The 21,367-nt window shown below is 51.7% G+C and overlaps 8 protein-coding genes across 8 annotated transcripts; 2 read left to right on the top strand and 6 right to left on the bottom strand.

The window, feature by feature from the left end:
* Positions 1–215: 215 nt before the first annotated feature.
* SCP_0903910 (Cell differentiation protein) lies at positions 216–1,476 on the top strand (the record flags this gene model as incomplete). Its single annotated transcript, XM_027761624.1, has 6 exons — positions 216–525; positions 584–739; positions 790–896; positions 949–1,238; positions 1,292–1,361; positions 1,417–1,476. 6 exons carry the CDS (start codon positions 216–218, stop codon positions 1,474–1,476), a joined length of 993 nt encoding a protein of 330 aa, XP_027617425.1.
* Positions 1,477–1,655: 179 nt separating this feature from the next.
* SCP_0903900 (cation efflux protein) lies at positions 1,656–4,684 on the bottom strand (the record flags this gene model as incomplete). Its single annotated transcript, XM_027761623.1, has 13 exons — positions 1,656–1,922; positions 1,972–2,172; positions 2,222–2,749; positions 2,808–2,910; positions 2,971–3,063; positions 3,123–3,216; positions 3,271–3,471; positions 3,524–3,767; positions 3,818–4,069; positions 4,123–4,183; positions 4,233–4,318; positions 4,369–4,558; positions 4,617–4,684. 13 exons carry the CDS (start codon positions 4,682–4,684, stop codon positions 1,656–1,658), a joined length of 2,388 nt encoding a protein of 795 aa, XP_027617424.1.
* Positions 4,685–5,021: 337 nt separating this feature from the next.
* Positions 5,022–8,284, bottom strand: SCP_0903890 (hypothetical protein; the record flags this gene model as incomplete). Its single annotated transcript, XM_027761622.1, has 18 exons — positions 5,022–5,600; positions 5,650–5,684; positions 5,740–5,778; positions 5,833–6,033; positions 6,090–6,332; positions 6,398–6,500; positions 6,554–6,645; positions 6,702–6,711; positions 6,769–6,855; positions 6,910–7,180; positions 7,232–7,434; positions 7,485–7,496; positions 7,549–7,603; positions 7,651–7,884; positions 7,937–7,964; positions 8,018–8,082; positions 8,143–8,154; positions 8,211–8,284. The coding sequence occupies 18 exons, from the start codon at positions 8,282–8,284 to the stop codon at positions 5,022–5,024; spliced, it is 2,343 nt and encodes a 780-aa protein (XP_027617423.1).
* A 95-nt stretch (positions 8,285–8,379) lies between these two features.
* SCP_0903880 (Leo1-domain-containing protein) lies at positions 8,380–11,133 on the top strand (the record flags this gene model as incomplete). The annotated part of the gene is made up of 6 exons (XM_027761621.1): positions 8,380–8,856; positions 8,918–9,106; positions 9,298–9,566; positions 9,615–9,798; positions 9,856–10,050; positions 10,120–11,133. 6 exons carry the CDS (start codon positions 8,380–8,382, stop codon positions 11,131–11,133), a joined length of 2,328 nt encoding a protein of 775 aa, XP_027617422.1.
* A 39-nt stretch (positions 11,134–11,172) lies between these two features.
* Positions 11,173–13,372, bottom strand: SCP_0903870 (hypothetical protein; the record flags this gene model as incomplete). The annotated part of the gene is made up of 10 exons (XM_027761620.1): positions 11,173–11,300; positions 11,359–11,610; positions 11,664–12,157; positions 12,210–12,275; positions 12,363–12,479; positions 12,533–12,619; positions 12,685–12,805; positions 12,859–12,929; positions 12,995–13,183; positions 13,239–13,372. 10 exons carry the CDS (start codon positions 13,370–13,372, stop codon positions 11,173–11,175), a joined length of 1,659 nt encoding a protein of 552 aa, XP_027617421.1.
* Positions 13,373–13,626: 254 nt separating this feature from the next.
* Positions 13,627–15,061, bottom strand: SCP_0903860 (predicted protein; the record flags this gene model as incomplete). The annotated part of the gene is made up of 2 exons (XM_027761619.1): positions 13,627–14,608; positions 14,670–15,061. 2 exons carry the CDS (start codon positions 15,059–15,061, stop codon positions 13,627–13,629), a joined length of 1,374 nt encoding a protein of 457 aa, XP_027617420.1.
* A 359-nt stretch (positions 15,062–15,420) lies between these two features.
* SCP_0903850 (hypothetical protein) lies at positions 15,421–18,364 on the bottom strand (the record flags this gene model as incomplete). The annotated part of the gene is made up of 6 exons (XM_027761618.1): positions 15,421–15,587; positions 15,643–15,670; positions 15,726–16,137; positions 16,190–16,735; positions 16,792–18,011; positions 18,068–18,364. 6 exons carry the CDS (start codon positions 18,362–18,364, stop codon positions 15,421–15,423), a joined length of 2,670 nt encoding a protein of 889 aa, XP_027617419.1.
* A 459-nt stretch (positions 18,365–18,823) lies between these two features.
* SCP_0903840 (Sorting nexin-41) lies at positions 18,824–20,936 on the bottom strand (the record flags this gene model as incomplete). The annotated part of the gene is made up of 7 exons (XM_027761617.1): positions 18,824–18,964; positions 19,016–19,168; positions 19,227–19,703; positions 19,760–20,140; positions 20,198–20,464; positions 20,517–20,585; positions 20,664–20,936. The coding sequence occupies 7 exons, from the start codon at positions 20,934–20,936 to the stop codon at positions 18,824–18,826; spliced, it is 1,761 nt and encodes a 586-aa protein (XP_027617418.1).
* Between the last annotated feature and the right edge of the window lie 431 nt (positions 20,937–21,367).

Here is a 21,367-nt window from a genome sequence, read left to right as displayed (position 1 = left end):
CTGTAGCTCCACAGTCGTTCCTCTGCATTGTTGTACCTATTTATGTAATCCCATACAGTTTGTACAGTAATACTCGCTTGGTCACGGAGATTGTTATGTAAGCAGAAACATAAGCAAGCTCAATGAGGCGCAGCGCCTCGGAGAGGTCGTGCGGATTGCGTAGCTTTCTTTCCCCCGTCGAGCAAGTCAAAGTGTTGTCGTTCACTTCCGTGCCCATGGCGGGGCTTGTCTCACCGAAGCCTGTGTCGTACATGCAACACGCTCTGCAGTACAATTCCTACCAACGCAGTGCCACAGGCTACACGGACACCAACAGCATCGCCGCCCTATCTCATCCTGTTCACCAGACTGTAGTACCTTTCTCTGGACCCTCCCCGGCAATGCTTGGAATGCATGAGGAGAGCAAAATCTACAATCTGGTTATTGAGCTCCTCGATTCGAGCACTCGGGAGAGTGCATTACTCGAGTTGAGTAAGAAGAGGGAGCAGTACGATGATCTCGCACTTGTTCTGTGGCACTCTTTCGGTATTTATCACTGCTTAACGTGTGGAGAGGGCCTTCTAACACCATTTGCTTGCGGTAGGTATTATGCCTGCTCTTTTACAGGAAATTGTTTCGGTCTACCCATTACTATCGCCGCCTAATCTGACTGCCCATGTATCAAATCGTGTTTGCAATGCTCTCGCACTCTTGCAATGTGTAGCATCTCATCCTGATACCCGACAACTGTTTCTGAATGGTCAGCAAATTTTCAATGAATCCCATGCATCATTTCTGACGTTCCTACAGCCCATATTCCGCTCTTTTTATATCCATTCTTGAATACGACTTCGAAGACTCGACCTTTCGAGTACCTGCGTCTGACTTCGCTCGGCGTGATCGGTGCCCTGGTCAAGGTATACACCCTCACTGCTCCATTTTCACATCACATTAAAGCAGTCCTTGTAGCAAAATGACAACAACACCGTCATTCATTTCCTCCTCTCCACGGAGATCATCCCTCTGTGCCTCCGCATCATGGAGACAGGTTCCGAGCTCTCCAAAACCGTCGCCATATTCATTGTGCAGAAAATCCTGCTGGACGAGACTGGTCTCACTTATATCTGTCACACCTACGAACGCTTCTACGCTGTTGGTACCGTCCTCAGCAACATGGTGAACCAACTCGTCGATACCCAGGCTGTTCGACTTCTAAAGCACGTCGTGCGGTGTTATCTGCGGCTGAGTGACAATCTGAGGTATGTCAAAAAATACACTACCCTTCTGCCTTGATTCTATTTTCCTATGGCAGGGCTCGAGAGGCATTGAGGGCATGCTTGCCTGAACCACTTCGTGATCAGACGTTTAGCGCTCTCCTGAAGGTATGTTCGCCCCGTTGTATTAAGATCTCTTGATCAGAGCTCACGTTGGCTGTAGGGCGACATGGTGACCAAGAGATGCTTGACTACGCTACTGAACAATCTGAACGAGCAGTAATTTTCTTGACGAGCAGACGTACGCGGAGTACAACTTAGGATCAGAAGTTCACTAATGAGAGTGCTTGTATTATTTATCCCTTGTTATCCCTGGTATAGAGAAAGGACAGTTGGAATCTGATTGTTACAGTACATCTTCTGCCACAGGAAGTCCGTTGGGTATATCTATATCTTGTACAATTAATGATGGTGCGACAGTATCGGCTCTTCCACTTGTATAGTCAACTCCTCCAAACCGGCAATCCTGCTCCTCAGCAGCTTGTCCACGCGCCCCACTACGCGTTCCACGCTCGCAAATGTGGTTCGTCTTGTGGAGGATGGGCCAGAAGGATCATATGACGATGGGAAAGGGGATAATTGAATGTGAATCGACCCAATAACGCTCGATGCATCCTTGGGCCAGAAGCGGGGAGTAGAGTACGATGCTAAGCCATCTATGGAAGGGAGCTGGACGGAAGAGTCAGCACTACCCAACAGCGCCCTTTGGATAACGTACCTCAGACAACGTCTGCTGAATCACCGGTTCGCGTTCGGCGATGTCGAGTGCAAGCACCTTCCCTGTGTCTATGACCAGTGGAATCACGCTTGCCGCTATCAGGACAGCTATGAACAACGATGCGATTGGGTCGAAGCCAGTCCATCCGTAGAACTGGATCAACAGGGTAGACAGGATCACACCGACAGACCCTAGCGTGTCCTGCATGAAAGCCGTTAATGCTAAAATCTAGCACAAGGAGAAGACATACTGCCATGACGTGCAAGAAAACTCCTCGCATGTTGTGACTGTGCCCCTCGCTCGCGCCCTCATGCACGTGCGAGTGATCGTGAAGGTTGGGAGCAGATGCATGGTGTGTATCGAAGTGCTCGTCATGTCCAAACTTGTAGTTCGGAGTGAGCGGCGAATTGTCCGTAAGGTGGGAGTCTAATCCAACGTGAACATGAAGAGGCACTTTCGTCCTCGGTGGGGCTAGCCGATCGATGGATTCCTCTGCCCCCTCATCGAGGCTAATGATGGGTATATGATCGTGTAGGTGTGAATGGGTACGAGCATGTGCATGTGTATGAGTGAGAGGCGGTGAATGTGAGTGAACATGTATAGCTTCACGCGAGTGTGAGTGTAGATCTTCATCGGAATGCGAGGCTATACGTGGGTCTGCTTCGTTGTGCTTATGTGAATGTGAGTGACTCTCATGGTGAGCATGATGGGAGAGCGGTGACGACGAGGAAGAGACACCATGGCTGTGATCATGACCGTGGCTATGAGAATGCCCACCCTGCAAGTGATAAGAGTCAGCCAATGCTCCCCATGGTCGTTGTGAATAATCAGCATACATGATGATGCCCACCCATGGCGAACATGCCGAATAAGTTGACGGCTAGACCTAAGGAGCTCACGAGAAGTAGTTGGCTTGTGTTCATTTCTGGAGGATCCAGTCTGCACAATAATGAGATCGGCATCTACCACCAATGATGTGTTGTTTTGAACTAGACCTACAACCGCTGGATGGCTTCAAAGACAATAAAGAAGGATATGAGAATGAGGAAGATGCCATTGGCAAATCCGGACAACGTTTCGATGCGTCCATAGCTAACAGGAAGACGGTGAGGATATAGTTCACGCAATAAAGCCAACAGAAGAAGTTGCACCCGTAAGTGAATCTCTCGTTCGGAGGCCATCGAGCCATGACAGACGCAATAAGACCAACAGCGATAGCCATGCAATCAAATGCCATGTGGATTGCTAGATGCATATGAGCATCCAAATCACCATGTAGGATACGAGATATGGACTGACCATCGGAAATAAGTCCTAGGCTATTTGTCCACACGCCATACAGCATCTGCACAAGCATGTAACACATGTTCAACATGAGAAAGTAGAATATCTTTCTGGACTCAGGATTGGAGAGAATTGATTTGAGGTATGCGCGTATTGTCCGTGACGTCGCTGCGTACGGAGATCCGCTAGCAGACTCAGATATCTTCGGATAAGTTCCTAGGTACAGAATGAATGAATCGTCATTAGTGAGACTGATGCTGAAGCTCACCGTAGATAAGCAATGCTGCTACCACGCAATCGGTCACACTAGGGTATTGTCCAAGTAGCAGCATTCCCAATACTACGGAAGCGATCACAGTTGAAGCGCTAGATAGCAGAAAATATTGTGGAGGGGCAGATGGATTGCTGATTGCGCGAGAAGCCTTTGGGGCTTGATATAGCACGACGAAAGCAAGGAATACAATCAGAGACAGTGCCTTCATGGAGACGGAAGGTGTGGGTAGAGCATCGGTCTATGCACAACCAATGAGAATAGCTGATGGTATCTCTTACGGTAACTTACCAGAACATGCCGTAGCATGTACATGGGAAGACTGAAGCCGAACGCTCCGATAACGCTGAGCATATTGATCATCGGTTGGTTTAGTGTGGGTAGCAGAACCCCTTGTGTGTGCTCAAAGACACTAGAAGAGAAAGCTTCCATTGCCAACGCGCCATAGGCCGGCAGCATTTCCCGGAAGTTTTGATGTGAGAACCCAGCATCCGAGAGAAAGGATATCAGCAACGCGGACAATACGGCAGATGTCTGCAGGAGCTAAATAATTCGATGAGACTGCCAATTCTACATACCATACAAGGGTTACTCACAGATGTAGGACTCAAGACGGACTTGAACCACAACGCAGAGTAGTGAGTGATAATAATCACACTGTCATGATAAATCAGCGACAACTAGTATATGGTGAAACCGAACTCACCGAGTGGACGGAAGCCTGAACAGGGCTATGAATAGTCCGGCTTGCCGCAGAAACAGTAGCAAAGATGACGCTGCCACTACAAGCCACTGCCCCTACATCAGTCATGACATTAGAGCAGAAGGAATATGTGACATACTTCGACCGTTCTCTTCTTTCGCAACTGACCAGAAGCTAAGAGCCAGACGAGAGAACCCACACCTCCGCAGGCGAGCACCCTAACTAGGACCCAGAATACACCAACGTTGGGAGAAAGCAGGTAGGCCTTGCCCGCTTGAAGAGCCAGCACTAAAAACACGTCGGAGAGCAAGACTTGCCGAAGCACCGTCCTGTAGCACATCACACTATCAGAGAAGGAAAAGTGACAGTGGCTGTAATTGGACTCACGACTTAGCAAGAACCGCCGGAGGATCCAATGCAACTTTATGCCGCGTGCGAGGATCTGGCGCGTCCATGGCAAAGATGTTTTACAGACGCAGCTTGCGCCACAATAGAATGCAAAGAAGCAGGAAATTTGCGTTGCTCAGAGGTTAGAAAACAAAGAGAGAGCAGGACCTAGACGCAGTACTTTGGCTCTTCAGTTTGTCTTCAGCGGTAGGTGTAGCATTGTCACGTGCTGCGTCGCGTCGCGTTATATGAGCGCTTAGTATCCGTTCAGTATGCGCGTCATCGAGAAATCCAAGAAAGCCATCCGCAAATATCCACTAATTCACTACTGTACATACTGTAGATCGACATCGATACCTATAGAGTAAATCTCTGGAACAAGTATGGCTCGAACTACAAACGTATCTACCCCGCACTATACTGTGCAAAGAGATTTGACCAGGCCGAATGCACATGCGCCTCCGGTGGAGCGGCCATTTCCTGAGGAATGTAGGCTGCCTGCATCGGAATATCTTGTAGCTGGTAAGTGGAGTATTGCGCCGCTGGGTCCATGACCATCGCAGGTTGCATATGTTCATAGCTGCCGTACATCGGCCACTGCACATGCATCTCCTGGTACGGAGGGTAATCATAGACATCCTGGACAGGCTGCTCGTAACCTTGCCACTGTGTCGGAGCTTCCATCATAGCTTGATGGATATGGGCCTGGGGGACGGAGTCAGGGGCAGGCGGAGGCGTGTGCTCTAGCTCAGCATATGATCGTGGGCTGTAGTCTCTCGGGCTCGAGGCCGCCTGCGATGGCGATGAAGGTAGCGAGGGTGACTTTCGTGACACCAAACGTGTTTTTCCCCCAAGTGCCGCAAATTCCTCGTCTTCCTTCGTCACTGGGGGTGAGGCGCGAGTAGGAGGTATCGACGCCAATGCCCTCGACTGGTGCTCCGACACTGACACCAGCGCTCTGCCTTTGAGCTTCTGCAAGACCGGCTGCGACAAATATAATGCACTCTGACGACCCCAATAGCATGGAACTTACCAGAACTTTGGCCGCATGTGGGTTACTGGAAACCGCTTCAAAGAGTTTGTATGCGGAGTCAAGATGAATGAGAGCAGATGCCGACAACACCAATTTTGGACACTTGGTTGGTATCGAACCCAGCACGATCTGAAAGCGATTACGATCAGGGAAAGCGTAATACACGAAGTGGAGATAACATACCGCGCACGAGAAGACATGGGTGAAACCACATGCGCTGAGTCAGTCCTGGATGCTGCGAGTATAAGCTCTTCACCAGAGCGACAAACGAACAGGCACTATTGTACGCTGCAAGGACGGACGGCGCATACTTGCTTCCGAGCGGATCGTCCGGATGATCTTCCACAGCCCTCGCGAAGTAACCTCTATGAATATAAAATATCGCTGGAAAAAGTTTGCGGTTAACAAATGCCATCCTTGAATCTGATGACGTCACCTACTAATTTCTCTGATAGCAAAGGCGATATATCGCTGCATGGTCAACTCAACGGGTGCAGTTGCAGTATCCATCTCCAACTTCGCTTCTCCAAATCCAGGGACCCGTAGTGAAGGCGGGACATAGAACTCCCGGACCTTTTTGTCGAGGTTTTGAATAATGCGATAGCTAGGTACACGCGCACCGAAGGCTTGCTCGTGCACGATGTTGAGACAGCGGGACGAGAAGCGGTGCTTCCATGCAGCAACTATGGGGAGCAGATGGAGATGAGCGTGCCGAAAGGTAAACTGGTGCTTCATGATATGAACGCACAGGACATCTCAGTTTCGTCCTGATCGGTCTTGGTGGGCTCCTCGGCAAACTGGCAGTCGATGAAGGCGGTCGCAAACGACGGGGGTCGCCCGAACGTAAGGCTCTACCGTCGTCGACTGAGAAGACCATCAACGACAGCAAAAAGCAACAACGCACCTGCCATGAGTCGTAAGTGTGCAGTTCATAGAAAAGAGCGCGTCGCCGGGTCGTTTCGTGTGGGTCAAGGTTCCACTTGCCACTGTCGCGGTCTGAGGAAGTATGGCATCAACGCAGCTCACAGTCAGAGAGGTTCGGGAAGACCTACGGAGTCCGAGCTGGGAGGAAGCCGATCAAAATCTATTCCCAAGAAGACGGATAAGTCCTGGACTCACACTTTGGGCCAATTTGACCGCAATTCCCATTAATGCCCACCGCGGGCCGTCAACGAAGGATAAAAACATGAAGTGACACATGAGGATCTGCTCACGTGTGATCAGCAATAATCCGTGGACATCGGATGAACCACTACTCACCAGAGCTTGGATGGCCGCGATTGACTGGGATTCCAAGATGGAGTCTAACGACAGCGCGGCGCGCCCCAGCTGATAATAGCGTGTTGCCTCCGGCGAGAGTTGAGGTTTTTCCAAATCAAGCAAGGTGCCCATTGCCATGACCATGAATACAATTGCGAGCTTGTGTGCGTCCATAGGACTCGGGCTCGGGCTCTGATCGGACGACGTAACTGACTCGTAGAATCGCGACAAAATGCTACCGTAAAATTCTGATTTAGGTACTGGAGTGTACCTGCCGCTTGAGCGTCAGCAAGCGACGAGAATGCGCTTATCAATGACGTACATCCAGCCGGCGTGTCTGTAGTAAATTTCAGCAAGACGGTGTGCTTCAGAGGCTTCTGGAAGTAGATCCAGTATAGAAGCACGGACGATCTCCAGACTTTGGTTCACACTTGGGGAAAACGGGAACGTATGGCTCAACCAAGGTATGTCTGTTGGAAGTGAGATCTGCGGGCTCTCGCCCGAGTGTTCGTCACCTTCCTCATTCTGCGCAATGGTTATTAATGCTGACGATTGTATGAATTATCTCAGCATACCTGCAGCAGGTACTGTGGCGGCAGAATTAGCGAAGCGATGAAGAAGTCGGGAACCAATACATACCCAAGCATTCGCGGTCGTGCCGAAGAATGTTGTGTGTCCAGATTCGGTTATCGATCTGGAGGATGTTACACGTTAAATTGGTGCAAAACGGTCGGGACTCACAGTGAGCCGACCGCGTCTATAGCTTCTGCAACCTCTGGCTCCGGTTCCTGCGTTGCTGCTTGCGCCTCCCTCTCTAATGGCCGCTTTATTTGCAGAAGCTCTTCTGACAAAAGGGTATGAGGCTCGTGTGAGATGGAATTATGAGCCTCTGCGAGAGCATCTTCTAGTTGTCTCACGCGATTCGCGAGAATGGTTATTTTCTCATGCAGGACTTCAGTATTCGCGAGGACGAATCTAGATACAACACGTTGGTACAGCACTTCGGGAACGAAAAACACGTCAGTACCTGTTGCCCTTCCCGGTTGTGAGGGAGCCTGAAAAGGTCACATGAAATAATGTTGGCTTGTCTGGACACGGAGCCGCTTACCGTCGGGACATATGGCGGCGCAGCCTTTCTTCACGCAACTGGAGCAAGGAAAAACTCTTGAGCATCTTACGGAAGGGCAAAACGTAAGTTCCAACGGAGTACAGAAAAGTACGACGAGCACGGACTTGAGCTTAAGACTTTGATGTCGAGATCCGGTCAGAGAGATTCGGAAAAGATGAAGGGACGAGCGTACCGCCTACACTCGGCGCAGGAAAGCGGGGCGTTGCGTCGTTTAGTTCTACTGACGAGAGAGCTGGTGGACGACATTGTTTACATTGACGAGGACGGAAGCAGCCAAATACAATGAGTTATATATATGGCAGCTGTCACACCTACTACCACCGTCGTGATCAACGTCTAGTATGCAAACCACGCGTCGCCCAGCGAGTACACAGCCCGACCTCGTCCTCTCACTCGAGCCCCATCTCATCAACGTTCTCCGACCACTTCCTCCTCTGCTCCCCCCAGAGCTCGCATCGCAGCTATCTACCGTCCTTCCTCCCGACGGCCCCGTTTCCTCGCCGACGATATCCTATGCACTTCTCTCCTCCATATCTCGCTGGGCTCGTTCCCCAACTGGCGAGGTAGCTCTCCGATCCCACTATCCTCCTCTCCAGCCGCACGATTATGCTATGGTCCCAATGCTTGCTGGCGCCCGCACCTCTCCGCATCGCAAATTCCCTTCATCGCCAGCTTCCGACAGTCAGGCTGTCGTTTCACGCCAGGAACTCAATGACAGACGTGCTATCACCGCGCTTGTAAATGCTCTCTTGAGTGTCGGCGGATCAGGTGCTGCCACCTGGTGGGCCGCTGAGAAACTTGCGTGGAAGGACGAATGGGTGAGTGTTCGTACTCGATCGTACGCTGAACATAGTCCTGACTCCGTTGGGCACGCAACAGAAGGTATCGTTAGCCCTCCTCGTCTCCCTCGTCGTCGCTACGTCTGAAGCTATCCTTTATATCATCTGGGAAGCTCGCCGCTCAAAAGTTTCAACCAGGAATGGTGTGGCCGTCCATACCGATCCTCGTGCCTCTGCACCTAGCCACGAGAAGGAGTGCGATAACGTGGCCACCTCAACGGCTGTAAATGTGTGCAATGACTCTGTAGTTAAATCAGGGGCTCTATTTCACCGGGATGCACAGACGACCTCGCAGAAATATACTACCGTTGATTGAGAATCATCTGATTCCCACAAACTTTACAGCATGTAGCTGAAGTACATCCTCTAGCTATGCTTTTAGTGTGAGTTGGTAGGGCCATGTGAACGTTGGGCTTGTAGAGAGTTGACGCCACGAAGGAAGGCATGGAACGACCCAGCGCTACGAACGAACGTTTCCAGTGGACGCCACCGTCACCCTCTCACCACCGTGACCACTCCTCTGAAATGTCTTTGGCAGACGCTCTCGTATCCCCAGTCCCGCAAACTCAGGCTCACCATCTCGAAGATGTTGACGACCCTAGCTCCCCCGAAGACGTCGTTGCTGAGGACGAGGAGATGCATGACCTTTTTGGCGAAGACGCCGAGCCCGTTCTAACCAAGACCGAAGAGTACGCTGCATGTACTTACTTTTCGTCCTTGTGTTGACCTTCCCCAAGTTCTGCTACGCCCGCATCCTCGGAACCCATCGATAATGCCGACCGTCTGTCCTCCCCCGAACGCAAGCATAGGGAAGCAATGGAGTATGCCGAAGGAGATGAGCCCGAGCATGTAGTCGAACAAGTGCTCGAAGCCGACGCTGCTATTCCCAATATCCCTGTTCCAAGAAGCTCGGATGGTAACGTAGGTATTTCGTCTCTTCGGCTGATCCTTAGCCTCTGAATCGTTGGCGTGCCTTAGTTCTGGGTCATTCGCATGCCCAACTTTGTCAAGGTGGACTCCAAGCCGTTTCACTCTGATACGTATCTAGGACCAGAACAAGAGGATGAGGAGGCGCAGTTGCCAGAGACCCTTCGAGAGAAGAGTATGTCCATCAAGCTCAAAGTCGAAAACACCATTCGGTGGCGTTGGGTCAAGGACGAGAACGACGGGGACGTAAGTTCCACATCACTCGTGTTCTTCGTACTGCGTGTATTTACTTTCTACCTCCGCTTTTGCATTTAGCGCAGACAGTCAAACAGTCGTGTCGTTCGATGGTCCGACGGGTCTCTCAGTTTGCAGCTTGGAAAGGAGCTTTTCGACATCACGCAAACCATTGACACCTCTGGTGCAGTTCCGCGTCAAGCTATTGGTGGTTCACAGCCGCAGTTACCCTCGCAGAGTGTTCCTCCGCTATCTCAGCAATCTCAAAGTGCCAGCGGACCTGCGAAGTCGCAAGGGCTAACCTATCTCGTTGCGCAGCACAAGCGCGCGGAAATTCTGCAGTGTGAGGCGTTGGTTACCGGCTACATGTCACTGCGTCCGACGGGTATGCAATCGGAGACTCATAGAATGCTCGTCCGCGCTGTTGGTCAAAAACATAACAAGGTCGCACGCCTACGCATGGCGCCTGACCCAACCGTTGACCCCGAACGCGAGAAGATGGAACTCCTCAAGATTGCTTCCAGGAAGCCGAAGAAAGCGAGAGGCGAGGATGACGGATTGGGTGGTACACGAAGACGACGGGCGAACTACTCAAGGAAGAGGACTGGCGACGATATGTGGTCAGACGATGAAGAGGAGGCTGTATTTGGAGGTGCCTCGGATGAAGACTACGACGGTGGCGCAACTGCTAGCAAGGCAAAAAGGTCGAAAATGAGCAGCCAGGAGAGCAAAAAGGGTCCTGGTGAATATCAGACAGACGATTTCCTCGTCGCCGATTCCGAGGAGGAAGGCGGAGACTCGGATGGTGGTCGTCGCAAACGAACGCGTAGTCGGACACAACACCATGAAGAGGGTCGGAAAGATGACCTAGAGAGATTGGAGGCCAAGATTGATCGACAGGAGATGGAAAAGAAGCGCAGGCGAGAAGCCAGTGACAACACGATTATGCCGGGTGTTTCGGAGTTGGATACTGGCGAAGCTATGATGGATGTCGAGAGCGAAGAGGAGGACGCGGAATTTACTGTGCGCCGCACTCGCAGCGTTCCCGGAGCACGAAAGAGGAGAGCAATTGAGATCGGAGACGAGGAGGAATAATTGTATACTGTGATGTATCTGTACATTTGTATGATGTCGCTATGTTCCGACACGGTTACCCATCGCGTCCCATCTTCCAACTGGCTTCATCTCATTGACTACTGCCTGATTCTCTGCATTGTCTTGCAGTAGGTTATTCAGTGCGAGGATCGCATGTTCCCTTAGATCTGATCATAATACATCAACAGGATGACACTTGTAGCATAATTCTCCATTTACACGTACAAGGGTTTTGGTCGTCAATCACGCACATGTTCATGATGACAGGGATTCCACCACAAAGGCGAACACGGTCTTGTACAGGATGGTTGTGTGCACAAAGGATGCCGAGAAGGCGAACTAAATCTCGCTTAATGTAAACGAGCCCTAGAGGTGGAGATTCTTGTTGAAGAGCTTCAGATCCTGGAGGAGCAGGTCGATGTGCCACTTTTCCTAACATGATACGTGGAATGAAAATATCGAGGAGGCGTAGAGTTTCTTTTTAATGGTATGACAAAATCAGCATGACAGTATGAAGCAGTGGAACGTACCAACTAGATCCTCCGCGAAATCCTGACCATCAGCCGTATGTACTTCAGAGATATACCGTCTTGGAGAACGGAGATCACTGGCACGATTTGCTCGGGTGGAGGGTGCGTCAGCAGCTGGTGCATCCAGTTCAGCGGCCAACAAGATTGACGTTAGACACTGCACAACTAGTACTAGCGCCTCGCAGACTTTGGGCAGTAATAGATCAATTTCTTGTGGATTCCGGTAACCCGGTGGTTCCATAGGCGTTTCAGAAAGTGGAAGTGATATCGATGCTTCGGACAGGCCAAGATTCACCCTTTCTGAAGCTGCAGCAGTCCCAAGTGTGCTTTTTATAGCTATCTTCATGTGTCGGGACAACGAAAAGAAGGTGGACGTCAGCATCTGAAGAAGTTCATCGTTCTCCCCCACGACTTCTCGGTAGGGAAGGGATTGCAGATACGAGTCTAGGAGCTTGAGTAGTGTTGTCTGATGCGGTGATATAACCTCACCAACCCTACGGAAAGCGTAAATAAGAATAACGAAAGTAAAGGTCTAGATATACTTACACAGCAATTCTCATATACAATTTCTTGACTAGACCGGCTTTGAATAGGCGGACTAAGATTTGATAACTACAATCGCACCAAACGGTCGTGAACGCAAGGAACTGAGCATCAACAATCATGGGACCGAAATGTGGACGACGATGAACCACATACCCAACATCGAACGCTTGACTGTGATGAGTAGACTCTTCAGCGTCAAAAAGCGAGAGGATGCAATCAAGTAAAGAGATGCATATGCGGGGTCCGGTGGCGCTTGTGATTAACATCTCTCTAGAAGTGAAACATGAGGATTCGTGCATCAGCGAATAATCTGGGAACCATACGCTCTCTCTTGACTATTGTGGATTAGATTCAAGATCAAAACAAACGTTGTAGAGACGGTTTTGGCATCAGGAGACGCGCACAACCGACTGTATGGTAGTGAAACCGACAGTATGACGAATGAGTGCTAACGAGCAGAACACTGGATACGCACATGAGAATGGAATCTTTCTGTGGAAGCTGAGTGTAGATGCTCCACAGTCTCTGCGAAAGTGCTTCATTGGTAGTGACAATGTTGGATAATGTCTGTACCAACATCCGCGTAATTTCAAATGCTGAGGATTTCAATACGTATCGAAACTGAGCAAATGGTTAGCGAAGGACTTACACTTTGGATCTTGCATCACGGAGAACGAGGTGTACCGATGAACTAGCTTCCTGATGGCTGGTTCATTATCACTACAAGAAATAACGCAGACGTAGTGAAGGGCCAGTATGTCACGATATATTTTCAATTTACTAACAAAGCTCTTTCCTGGTTAGACGGCACTCCCGCGGAGAGATTTCGCGTGAATCGAGCAACACTGAGACATAGAAGGGCAGACTGTTGCTCATCGACAGGTCCGACTCCTTCATATGCATCGACTGTTTGAACCCAAAGATAGCGTAAGGTAGGCCATATACTGGAATCGTCAGCCTGGCCAAAAATTTGCCTGCTGGTCGTTGGCCAAGGCTATAGATTGCAGTATGCGTGAAAGAGTAACGCACCTGTTGCTCTGATCTGCGGCCAGTAGCGTTGAGCATTCGTCAAGTATGTTGACGATTCCAAGGACGGATTGGTGGTCAAGTACAGTGACAAAATCGCTTAGTGCACGGATGCGAGACTGAGCCAGGACATTCATCGAGACTCGAGAGGACCTGTGGTCTTACCTGTGGTGGCACACGAGCGCTGATTAGGATCAAGATTAGATCCGGAGAAAACGCCAATCTATGGGCGTCTATGTACAAAGTACTCAGTCCTATGTACTACTTGGTATTATTATCCGATCCTGCTACGGTACGTACAATGCATACACAAAGAGAGGTTCGCATATCGAATATGTCAATCCGAGGTCAGACACTCGTCCACCCAAAGATCCATATGAGAAAGTCATTATCATCCACTGGCAACCATCGCAATCGCCTTCACTTCGTCATGAGCTTCATACAATAGCACCTCGCCGTCTTGCACCAGCACGCTCGTACGAGGCATCTCCGATGCTGGGCTCACGGGCTCGGGAGAGGAATCAGCGATGGATGATGTGTCGGACCCTATGAACGACGGCTCCTGCTGCATGGGACGTGGACGTGGAGCCGACGATGTGGAAGAAACGCTGGCCCGCGGACTGAACATACCACCCAATTTCTTCGAGAGCGGACCTCCCTGAGTCATCGCAGGCGATGCTGATCCAGAAGGTGGAGAGGGGGCTGAAGGCGGAGCAGTATCTGAGGTGTTCCACAACTTGAACCCCCATCTAGATGCACTGCTCACGCTCTTCCTTCCGGCGGAGTCCTGGGAGCTATTTGCGGACATAGGCGGCGGCTTCGCTGCAACTGAGCTCCTAGTTGTCTGTTCTCCTACACTGTTCTCCGCAATGAACGTACGCAGCGCCCTAACGCACATCTCCGAAGCCTCCTTCGCTTCCTGAGCCTCGCCAAGCTCATGCCTCGTCTCCTCAAGTTGATCCTTGACTGTCTCGAGCTCCTTGCGAAGCACCTCCACCTCAGAGGCATCAACAAGCCTCGCAGGTTCAGGAACAGCGCCCGTTCCAAACCCGAAAAAACCAGACGCTCGTCGCCCATGGGCAGGTGCAGTGAGGGCCGGTTGCGAGAATTCTACTGGGGACCTGGGAGAGGCAGGCCATTGACCATGGTCACCAAAGTGCGGGGCACTCATTATGAGACTCGTGTCCGAGACTGAAGAGATTCGCCGATGGCCGGTGCGGCCTGCAGAGGATCCGGTCAATGGAGTGAAGGATGCGCGTTTCGATGTGGGCGGTCCGCTGAGCATTGGCTGCCCGGCCCGAGACAAATCCAGCGTAAGATTCGACATTTGGCTCATGCGCCGACTCTCGGTCTGCAGTCTCATGAGACCCCGTCTATATTCCGTGTGAAGCCGCTGGGTCAGGATGAGTGCAGTTGGTAAATATAGACACGTACCTGCTCTCCTCGACCTTGCCGCGGAGCATAGTAATAGCATCTTCGTCTTCCTGAATCTTATTCTGCGCAGCCGCAAGTTCTGCTTCGAGATGGACGCACTTCTCGGCGACAATGGTCAGCGCTTCCTGCGTGTCTTGTTCACGCGACTTCGTCTCGACGAGAAGGTTGGAGAGGCCGTCCCGTTCCTTCGTCAACTCCTCGACAGACATGCGGAGCTGCGTGATTAGAGACGCCAGCACATGGGTATCCAGGGACCGTGGACGTCCCACGGAAGGAGAATTAGGGAGAGATTCAGCCTCCAGTTGGTGCTCGAGCTCGAGCGTAAGGTCTATAGAATGTGGTCGCGTAAAGTCGTGCGAGAGGTCTTCTACGCTATCCTTGTAGTCGGACATGGTAGTAGTAGTGGTGATAGAGATGAAGGATGAATGATAAATGATAAACGAGGGATGCAGAAGGCGGTGGCAAGGCGAAGCCTGCCCGCTATTGGGGAGGGCGGTGATGCGTGTTGCGGTGAGACGAGCAAGCAATTGCTCGACGCGACCTTCCAAGTGAAACACCTAGTCTACCTAAGTCTACCGCATCTGGCCCGTCGCAAAGTACAACGAACGGTGAAAACATTCTTCCTGTGAAAATCTACATATACATCCATTTCCGTCCTCTGGGGGAGTCTACCACAAAACTAAATATTACAAGTCTCTTCGAATTCCGTCACAATGTCTTCAAGTGGCTTTCTTTGGACCTACACTTGCTTCTATCCGTGTGTCAACGCATCGACGCAGATCACCCCGTCGCGTTCGCTCCACGGATATCCCCACAGATGAAGCCACTCGCGAACGCCGGTGGCAAGGCGAGCCCGGGAGGCACCACGAGCAGGATCCTGCGTTCCCGTGTGCTTTTCTTCTCCAACGATCAAATAGGCTGCAGGACCACGTTGTCAGAACGGTCATCAACATTGAAGCACCTGTATGCTTACCCAATCCGTAGAAGTGCTCCCGCTCCAGCTACAGGAGATAAATGTCAGCAGACCAACATAGACAAACTCATTCGCCGACTTACCGCCAGTAAGAATTGTTCCATGACCTCAGTTGCCTCCGCAGAGTGTAAACCGTGGAGGTCCAACATAACTTCGGTCCTTTCTTCTGGAGTAAGTTTCTGACTCTCTCCCCCAACAGTATGGCTCGCGATGCCCAAGCACACTCCCAGTCCTGCACCACAGAGGCGACCTCGAGCCGCTCTATCACCGTAGTCGTCCGACCACGAGGTGTCTCGAGCCCGCGCGGCCTGTTCAGCAAGCCTCGCGCGTTCTCTGACCAGCTTGCCAGCGGCGTCCACCATCTCTGCACTCATCCTGGCGTTGAGGTCGTGTCCTTCTCTGCTGAAACGCTTGGCTGCTGCACCGTCACCTCTCCGCCACGCGTCGGCTGCTCTTGAGAGACACGCGTTGCGCGCTGCGCCTAGACGCAGTGCTCTGAAATTGAGATACGTCAACACTGCGTTGAGACACCAAATAACAGACCGACCTCGACCGATACGCCATGTACAAGGAGTTGACAGACTCCCCAGTGGGTAACGTAGGAAGTAAACTCGCGGGCCGAAGTTTAACGCGGGGAGACGGCTTCGGAGCTACGATAGCGGTATTGTGATGCAGGGGCTCACCAGAGGGCCCCATAGCCTCACGACGAGCCACGATCAATGCCGGATCTTTTGAAGACTGGGTCGGTGAAGCCATTTGGGGCACTATGGGTGTTGTTCTTTTCACTGCAGCAGCAAATCTTGTCCGACTAGGATCGTGATATGGACCGTCGTCGCGTCCATAGCCAAAGGCGCCTCTCTTGTTTCGCCCTGAATTGCCAGGCGCGGAGGCATAGTTCAACGTTGGGAATTCATCCGGAGAAGCACTGCGACCTGGCTCGGATACTCCGGGATTAATCTCCGCACGAGACATCGCTTGGGTGACGCCCGATACATCAATATCCTTCGGTAGATGGTGTAGAAACTCGCAATTTTCGCCCTTCGCGCAGGTACCACGTAGCCAAAACCGGCACAATGCCCGTTCGAGATCATGACTGTATTCAATGGCTCAGACGTCATGCAACACGTTCTCGGCAACAAGTACACTGACCTGAAGCGACAGTCGGCGCGCAAGCACTCTCCAGCCAGAAAGTACCTGCATACTCTATTACCGCCCGGTACGGGACGTCCGTTGACGTAACGCGGAGCGTTTCTAGCTGCTGATCCATTGGCATTTCCGTATCCAGCCCTTCCACCACGAACCATACCAGTTTGCCCGTCTCTTGGAATCATCATCACTCTGTTCCCCAGGGACTGTGCTCTACCCTGAGGACCGGGAGTATGCTGAGGCCCAGGCGGGTTGACGAGAGCTCGATCTACAAGCCAGGACATTGCACGCTCAAAATCGTACCCGTTAGTCGCCAGTGCTTCTTCCAACTCTGATGGAGCGAGCGTTGCTCCAAAGACAGAGCTGAGAACGTCGAAAGGTGTCATGCCGTCGGTGAGCATCGCATCGGCCTCTGGATCCATGTCGGTATCACTGTCAGGGGATTGCGTTGACTGGGTCTGTGAGTGCACATCTCCGCTGTTTGACGAATGGAAGTGAGCATCGTCTGGCATGGAGGACACAGACATCGGCGAATTAGACCAAGGCGCATCCAGATCCGTAGAGTTCACCGGGTGGAACGAGCGTGGTATGTTACTTGCCGCGAAGGGATCAAACGGATCTTCCTCGTCGTCGTGCTCGTCAGGGCGCAGAGACGAACGCAATGAACTAGGTGTGACTGCTCGCGGAAGGAGCGCGCTGTCTGGAGTCAGAGGAGCAGCAATGGCGAGTTTGGATGTGGGGCGTGACGGATTGGCCCATAGGTCTGGTGATGGTGTCTCCGCTCGAAGTGCAACTAACGAGGCAGGGTTGGACGACGCCGCGGAGAGCGGGCGAGGTATTGGCCTAAACTCTGAAGCTTTGGCGTTGAGAATGCGAGGGGATGACATAGGCGAAGATGGAAGACTAGCAGCAAATTGTGCATGGACGAACACTGGGGAAGTACTTGGAGACTCGCTCCGCGCCGTGATATACGACGAAGATTGGAGATGACCACCCAAGGGAGAAGTCAAAGGAGTGTGCGGCCTACGAAATATCATGGCCAGAGGGGAACTTGGAGCAGAATTTGGTGTGTCTGGGCGATTGGGAATGAGACGAGCAGAGTGAGTAGATGCCCTGGAGGAAGGTCGAGATATGGGTCGACGAGTTGGGGTGAGAAAGTGGAACGGGACGTTGTCTACGTCGTCCTTGTGCTTGTGCATCAGATCTAGGACATGCTGTTCGAGCTGGAGAACTGATGGATTAGCACAAGGACGTATAGAAGAGAAGGGTGCAGAGTGACCTCTTCCTCGTCCATGGACGGCCCGAAAGTCTCTTTGAGGACAGCCTTGACCTCATCCTCGTGCTCGTTATCGAGAAGAGTGGCAATCTTTGCTACGAAGGCAGAATTCACGCGGGCATCTTCGCCTTCTGGATCGGTGTCATAGACATCTGAAGACCTATACTGTCTGGCAACCGCCAAGAGCTGCGCGCGGGTATGAGGGAATTTTGGAGCGGATTCGTGGTGATGGTAGGCGGCACCCGAGTCGGAGAGAGAACTAGAATGCAGGGGGACGGATATGGCGGGAAGGGTGAGCATGGTAGAGGAGGAGGACAGGGGACACTCCCTGCATCACGAAATATTGTCGGTAACAGGTGTGTTCATCTCAATTTGGGACGAGAGCATTCTCATCCGCTTTTGGTTTCTCCTGACCCCTGCCTTTACCAAGTAGAAAATTACACTCTCATCTCGATATAAAATATTCATGCCACTGCCAATCTCATTCTCCACCCTGCAAAGCGGCAGTAGAGTCGTGTATAGACTTGTGACCTCTGCTCTGACCTTACATACACCATCGGTCCAGACCAAAAGCATATATGCCGCACGTTCTTGCCTGGCGTCTCGCAAGACTCATCTTCTGGCCAAGTATAACGTTGTTATAAGACAGACTATTGCAAGAGAAGAGCCAGAACTGTCAATATGAATGTGGGTATGAAGCAATGGAGCCGAACACGACCGCCACGACCGCCGCGGCGATATCGCGCAACGAATATCCTCTCAGCGCCCGTTTATCGTGGCCGTAGAATCTCTTCGGCCTGTTGTTGCACCGCTGCCATTTACAACGTCATCCGTCGGCCGGTTGGGATGCTCAGGAATTTTGGCGATCTCAGCCTTCGCTTCCTCCCATGCTGCGAGATTCTGCGAGACGTCGTCAGGTCGAAGCAGACAACCAGAAACTAGCATACTGACTTTCTTACACCAATCCCGATGGCTCCGCGCCATGCTGATGGTCATTTCCCGCAGGTCGGCGACCTTCTGCCGCTGGAAACGGTCTAGGTCTGCCTGAATTGTCGAGCTCGAGTACTTCAGGTCTTGCGCAGATAGATGCAGGGCATCTTCCAACTGTAAAAGCAGAACTACGATGAGATCAAGATTCGACACAGCTACGGAAATTACGTACCTGAGAAATAGTCTCCCTTGTCTTGGTTATGGAATTCCGCCGCGCAGTCTCTGGATCTACATCCATCATTCCGCTGAGTGTGTAAGTCAACGCATTGAGGAATCCCATTCCTGGTGCTCTCCGTCTGACCGGATTGGGGCCCGGATGTGGAGGTAAGTAGGATGAGGAGATTTCTTCAGAACGTGGTTGCCCCTCCTCGTTGGCGGCTTCATTCACGGTGTCTCCCTCTACCGTGCGTATTTGAGAAGCACCCAGCCTGCTCGCCCGCCCGTGACTCAGCGCCTCCTCCAGCCTCCGCGCTTCCCGCTCGCTCTTTTCCAGGTCTTCGAGCTGTTCACGCTTCGCTTCGAGCGTATCTTGGGTCATCTCGTACTGAACATGTTTCTGATGGCGGTATACAAGGAGTTTCTTGATAATTGAGGCAAATTGACTGTATTCATGCAAAGGCTCGGCCCAATCTTGCTCGAACTCTTGCAACTGCGTACACTGGAGTCTCAATAACGTGAAGTGGACGCGTCGAAGTGAATTCTTACTAAGGTAGTCGTAGACATGTACGTTGCGTCGATGGCTTGTCCCGTCTTCTCGATAGCGGATGATAACTGGCCCGTCTCGTTGAGACTGAAACCATTGAGTGTCGCGCCGAGCTCCGCGTGGTCCTGAGCAGACTCTGACCACCTCTTCATAGTTCGCCGAGTCACCTTCTCCATCGGCCCACTTAGGTGGGCCGCGAATTTGTTGGTGAAGCTTTCTGAGTCTATAAAACGCTGGTCTGGTCGTCGCAGGGGATGCGCCGCAGATGGGTTTGGTAGCGCAGCATACGCCGCGGTGGCATTCTGATCCGTAGGGTTGTGGGAAGGTGCCTTGAGAATGTTCTTCGGCAGCAATGATAGTGGAGGAGAGTGCAAGACCTCTGCCTGAGATCATTGTGCAGGTATGAGATAAGGCGAACGATATCAGTGTTAGAGACATACCCATGAGACCTCCCCATCCAGGAACCTATGGAAGACATGCTCATTGGAGAGAATGGGATGCCGCGCAATCCGGTTGAGGAATGTCTGCAGCATCCGTTTACGTCGAGCGATCATGGCTGCGTCCTCCTTCGCCTTGGCTTGCTTCACGGCATAATCTCCTATTGTTTGCTTCGAGGGTATCGGAGGTATTATGAGTGTCGGATACAGCTTGACGAGATTGGATCTGAGGGATTCAAATTCCGAATATCGGTGGTATGCTATAGCAGTCTGTTTACCAGAGCTCAGAACGATGTGAGAGGCGCTAAGGCGAGGAGCCTACCCCAGCTTGTATGACATAGGTGATGTACGGTGTCGACGAGTTGAGAGTGGTCTTCTGTGCATCTGTGATCTAGGCAAAGTGGTGAATATTATGAACTCGCCCAATCCTAAGGTGACGATATCGATATTCGAGCATGTCCGCACGTACCAGCACCTCCACATCTTCGCCTGAGTGCAGCCATTGGTCCCGGATGCAACAGAAATCGCTCTTGAACGCCTGCGGCTGCCTGTGAGACCCCGACGAAGGAAACGTGGGACGCTTCTCTGGCGACGGTGATGTCGGAGGGGAAGCTAGCACGCGAGCTGGAGCGGGAGACGGTGACGAAGGCTCGGACAGGGTAACTTTTGAAGTGGAGGATGAGTCTGAGTGTATTCGGTCCGGCTCGATCTCAAAAGGGTTCTCGTCTTCGAACGGCTCCATTACGACACGACGCTGTATAGCACGTAGTAGAAACCGGTCAGGGGGTGCGGGGAGCGTGAACTCACGGACGGTGAACAGTGGACAGTGGAGTCGGACGTTGGTCGTGAGCGCCCAGCCACCGCAGTTCTGTCCGTCACGCGCGCGCGTACCTCGCGATCGGGCATCTCGACCACCTCACGATGCAAACGTTCAAAAAACGGTCATCAATATTCGTCAGTAATGCAGGTACATACAGCTTTGCAATCGATAGCCATGAGGCGTAGCAAGTTCGGGAACACAGTGAGGAAATTAACAAATATTGGTGGTGAGACAAGAAATGCGAAGGGGCAATTGGTGGACACCAGGAAAGACTTCGACTGTAACGAGTGACGGTTATAAAAAAAATGGTGGGTCATGCGGCAGAAATACAACGAGTAAACACCACGATATTG

The sequence above is a fragment of the Sparassis crispa genome, assembly GCF_003851025.1.
Source record: "Sparassis crispa DNA, contig_000008F, whole genome shotgun sequence".
NCBI classification, from domain to species: domain Eukaryota; kingdom Fungi; phylum Basidiomycota; class Agaricomycetes; order Polyporales; family Sparassidaceae; genus Sparassis; species Sparassis crispa.
The sequence above is the reverse complement of the archived record's forward strand: the minus strand, read 5'-3'. Positions and strand labels throughout refer to the sequence as shown.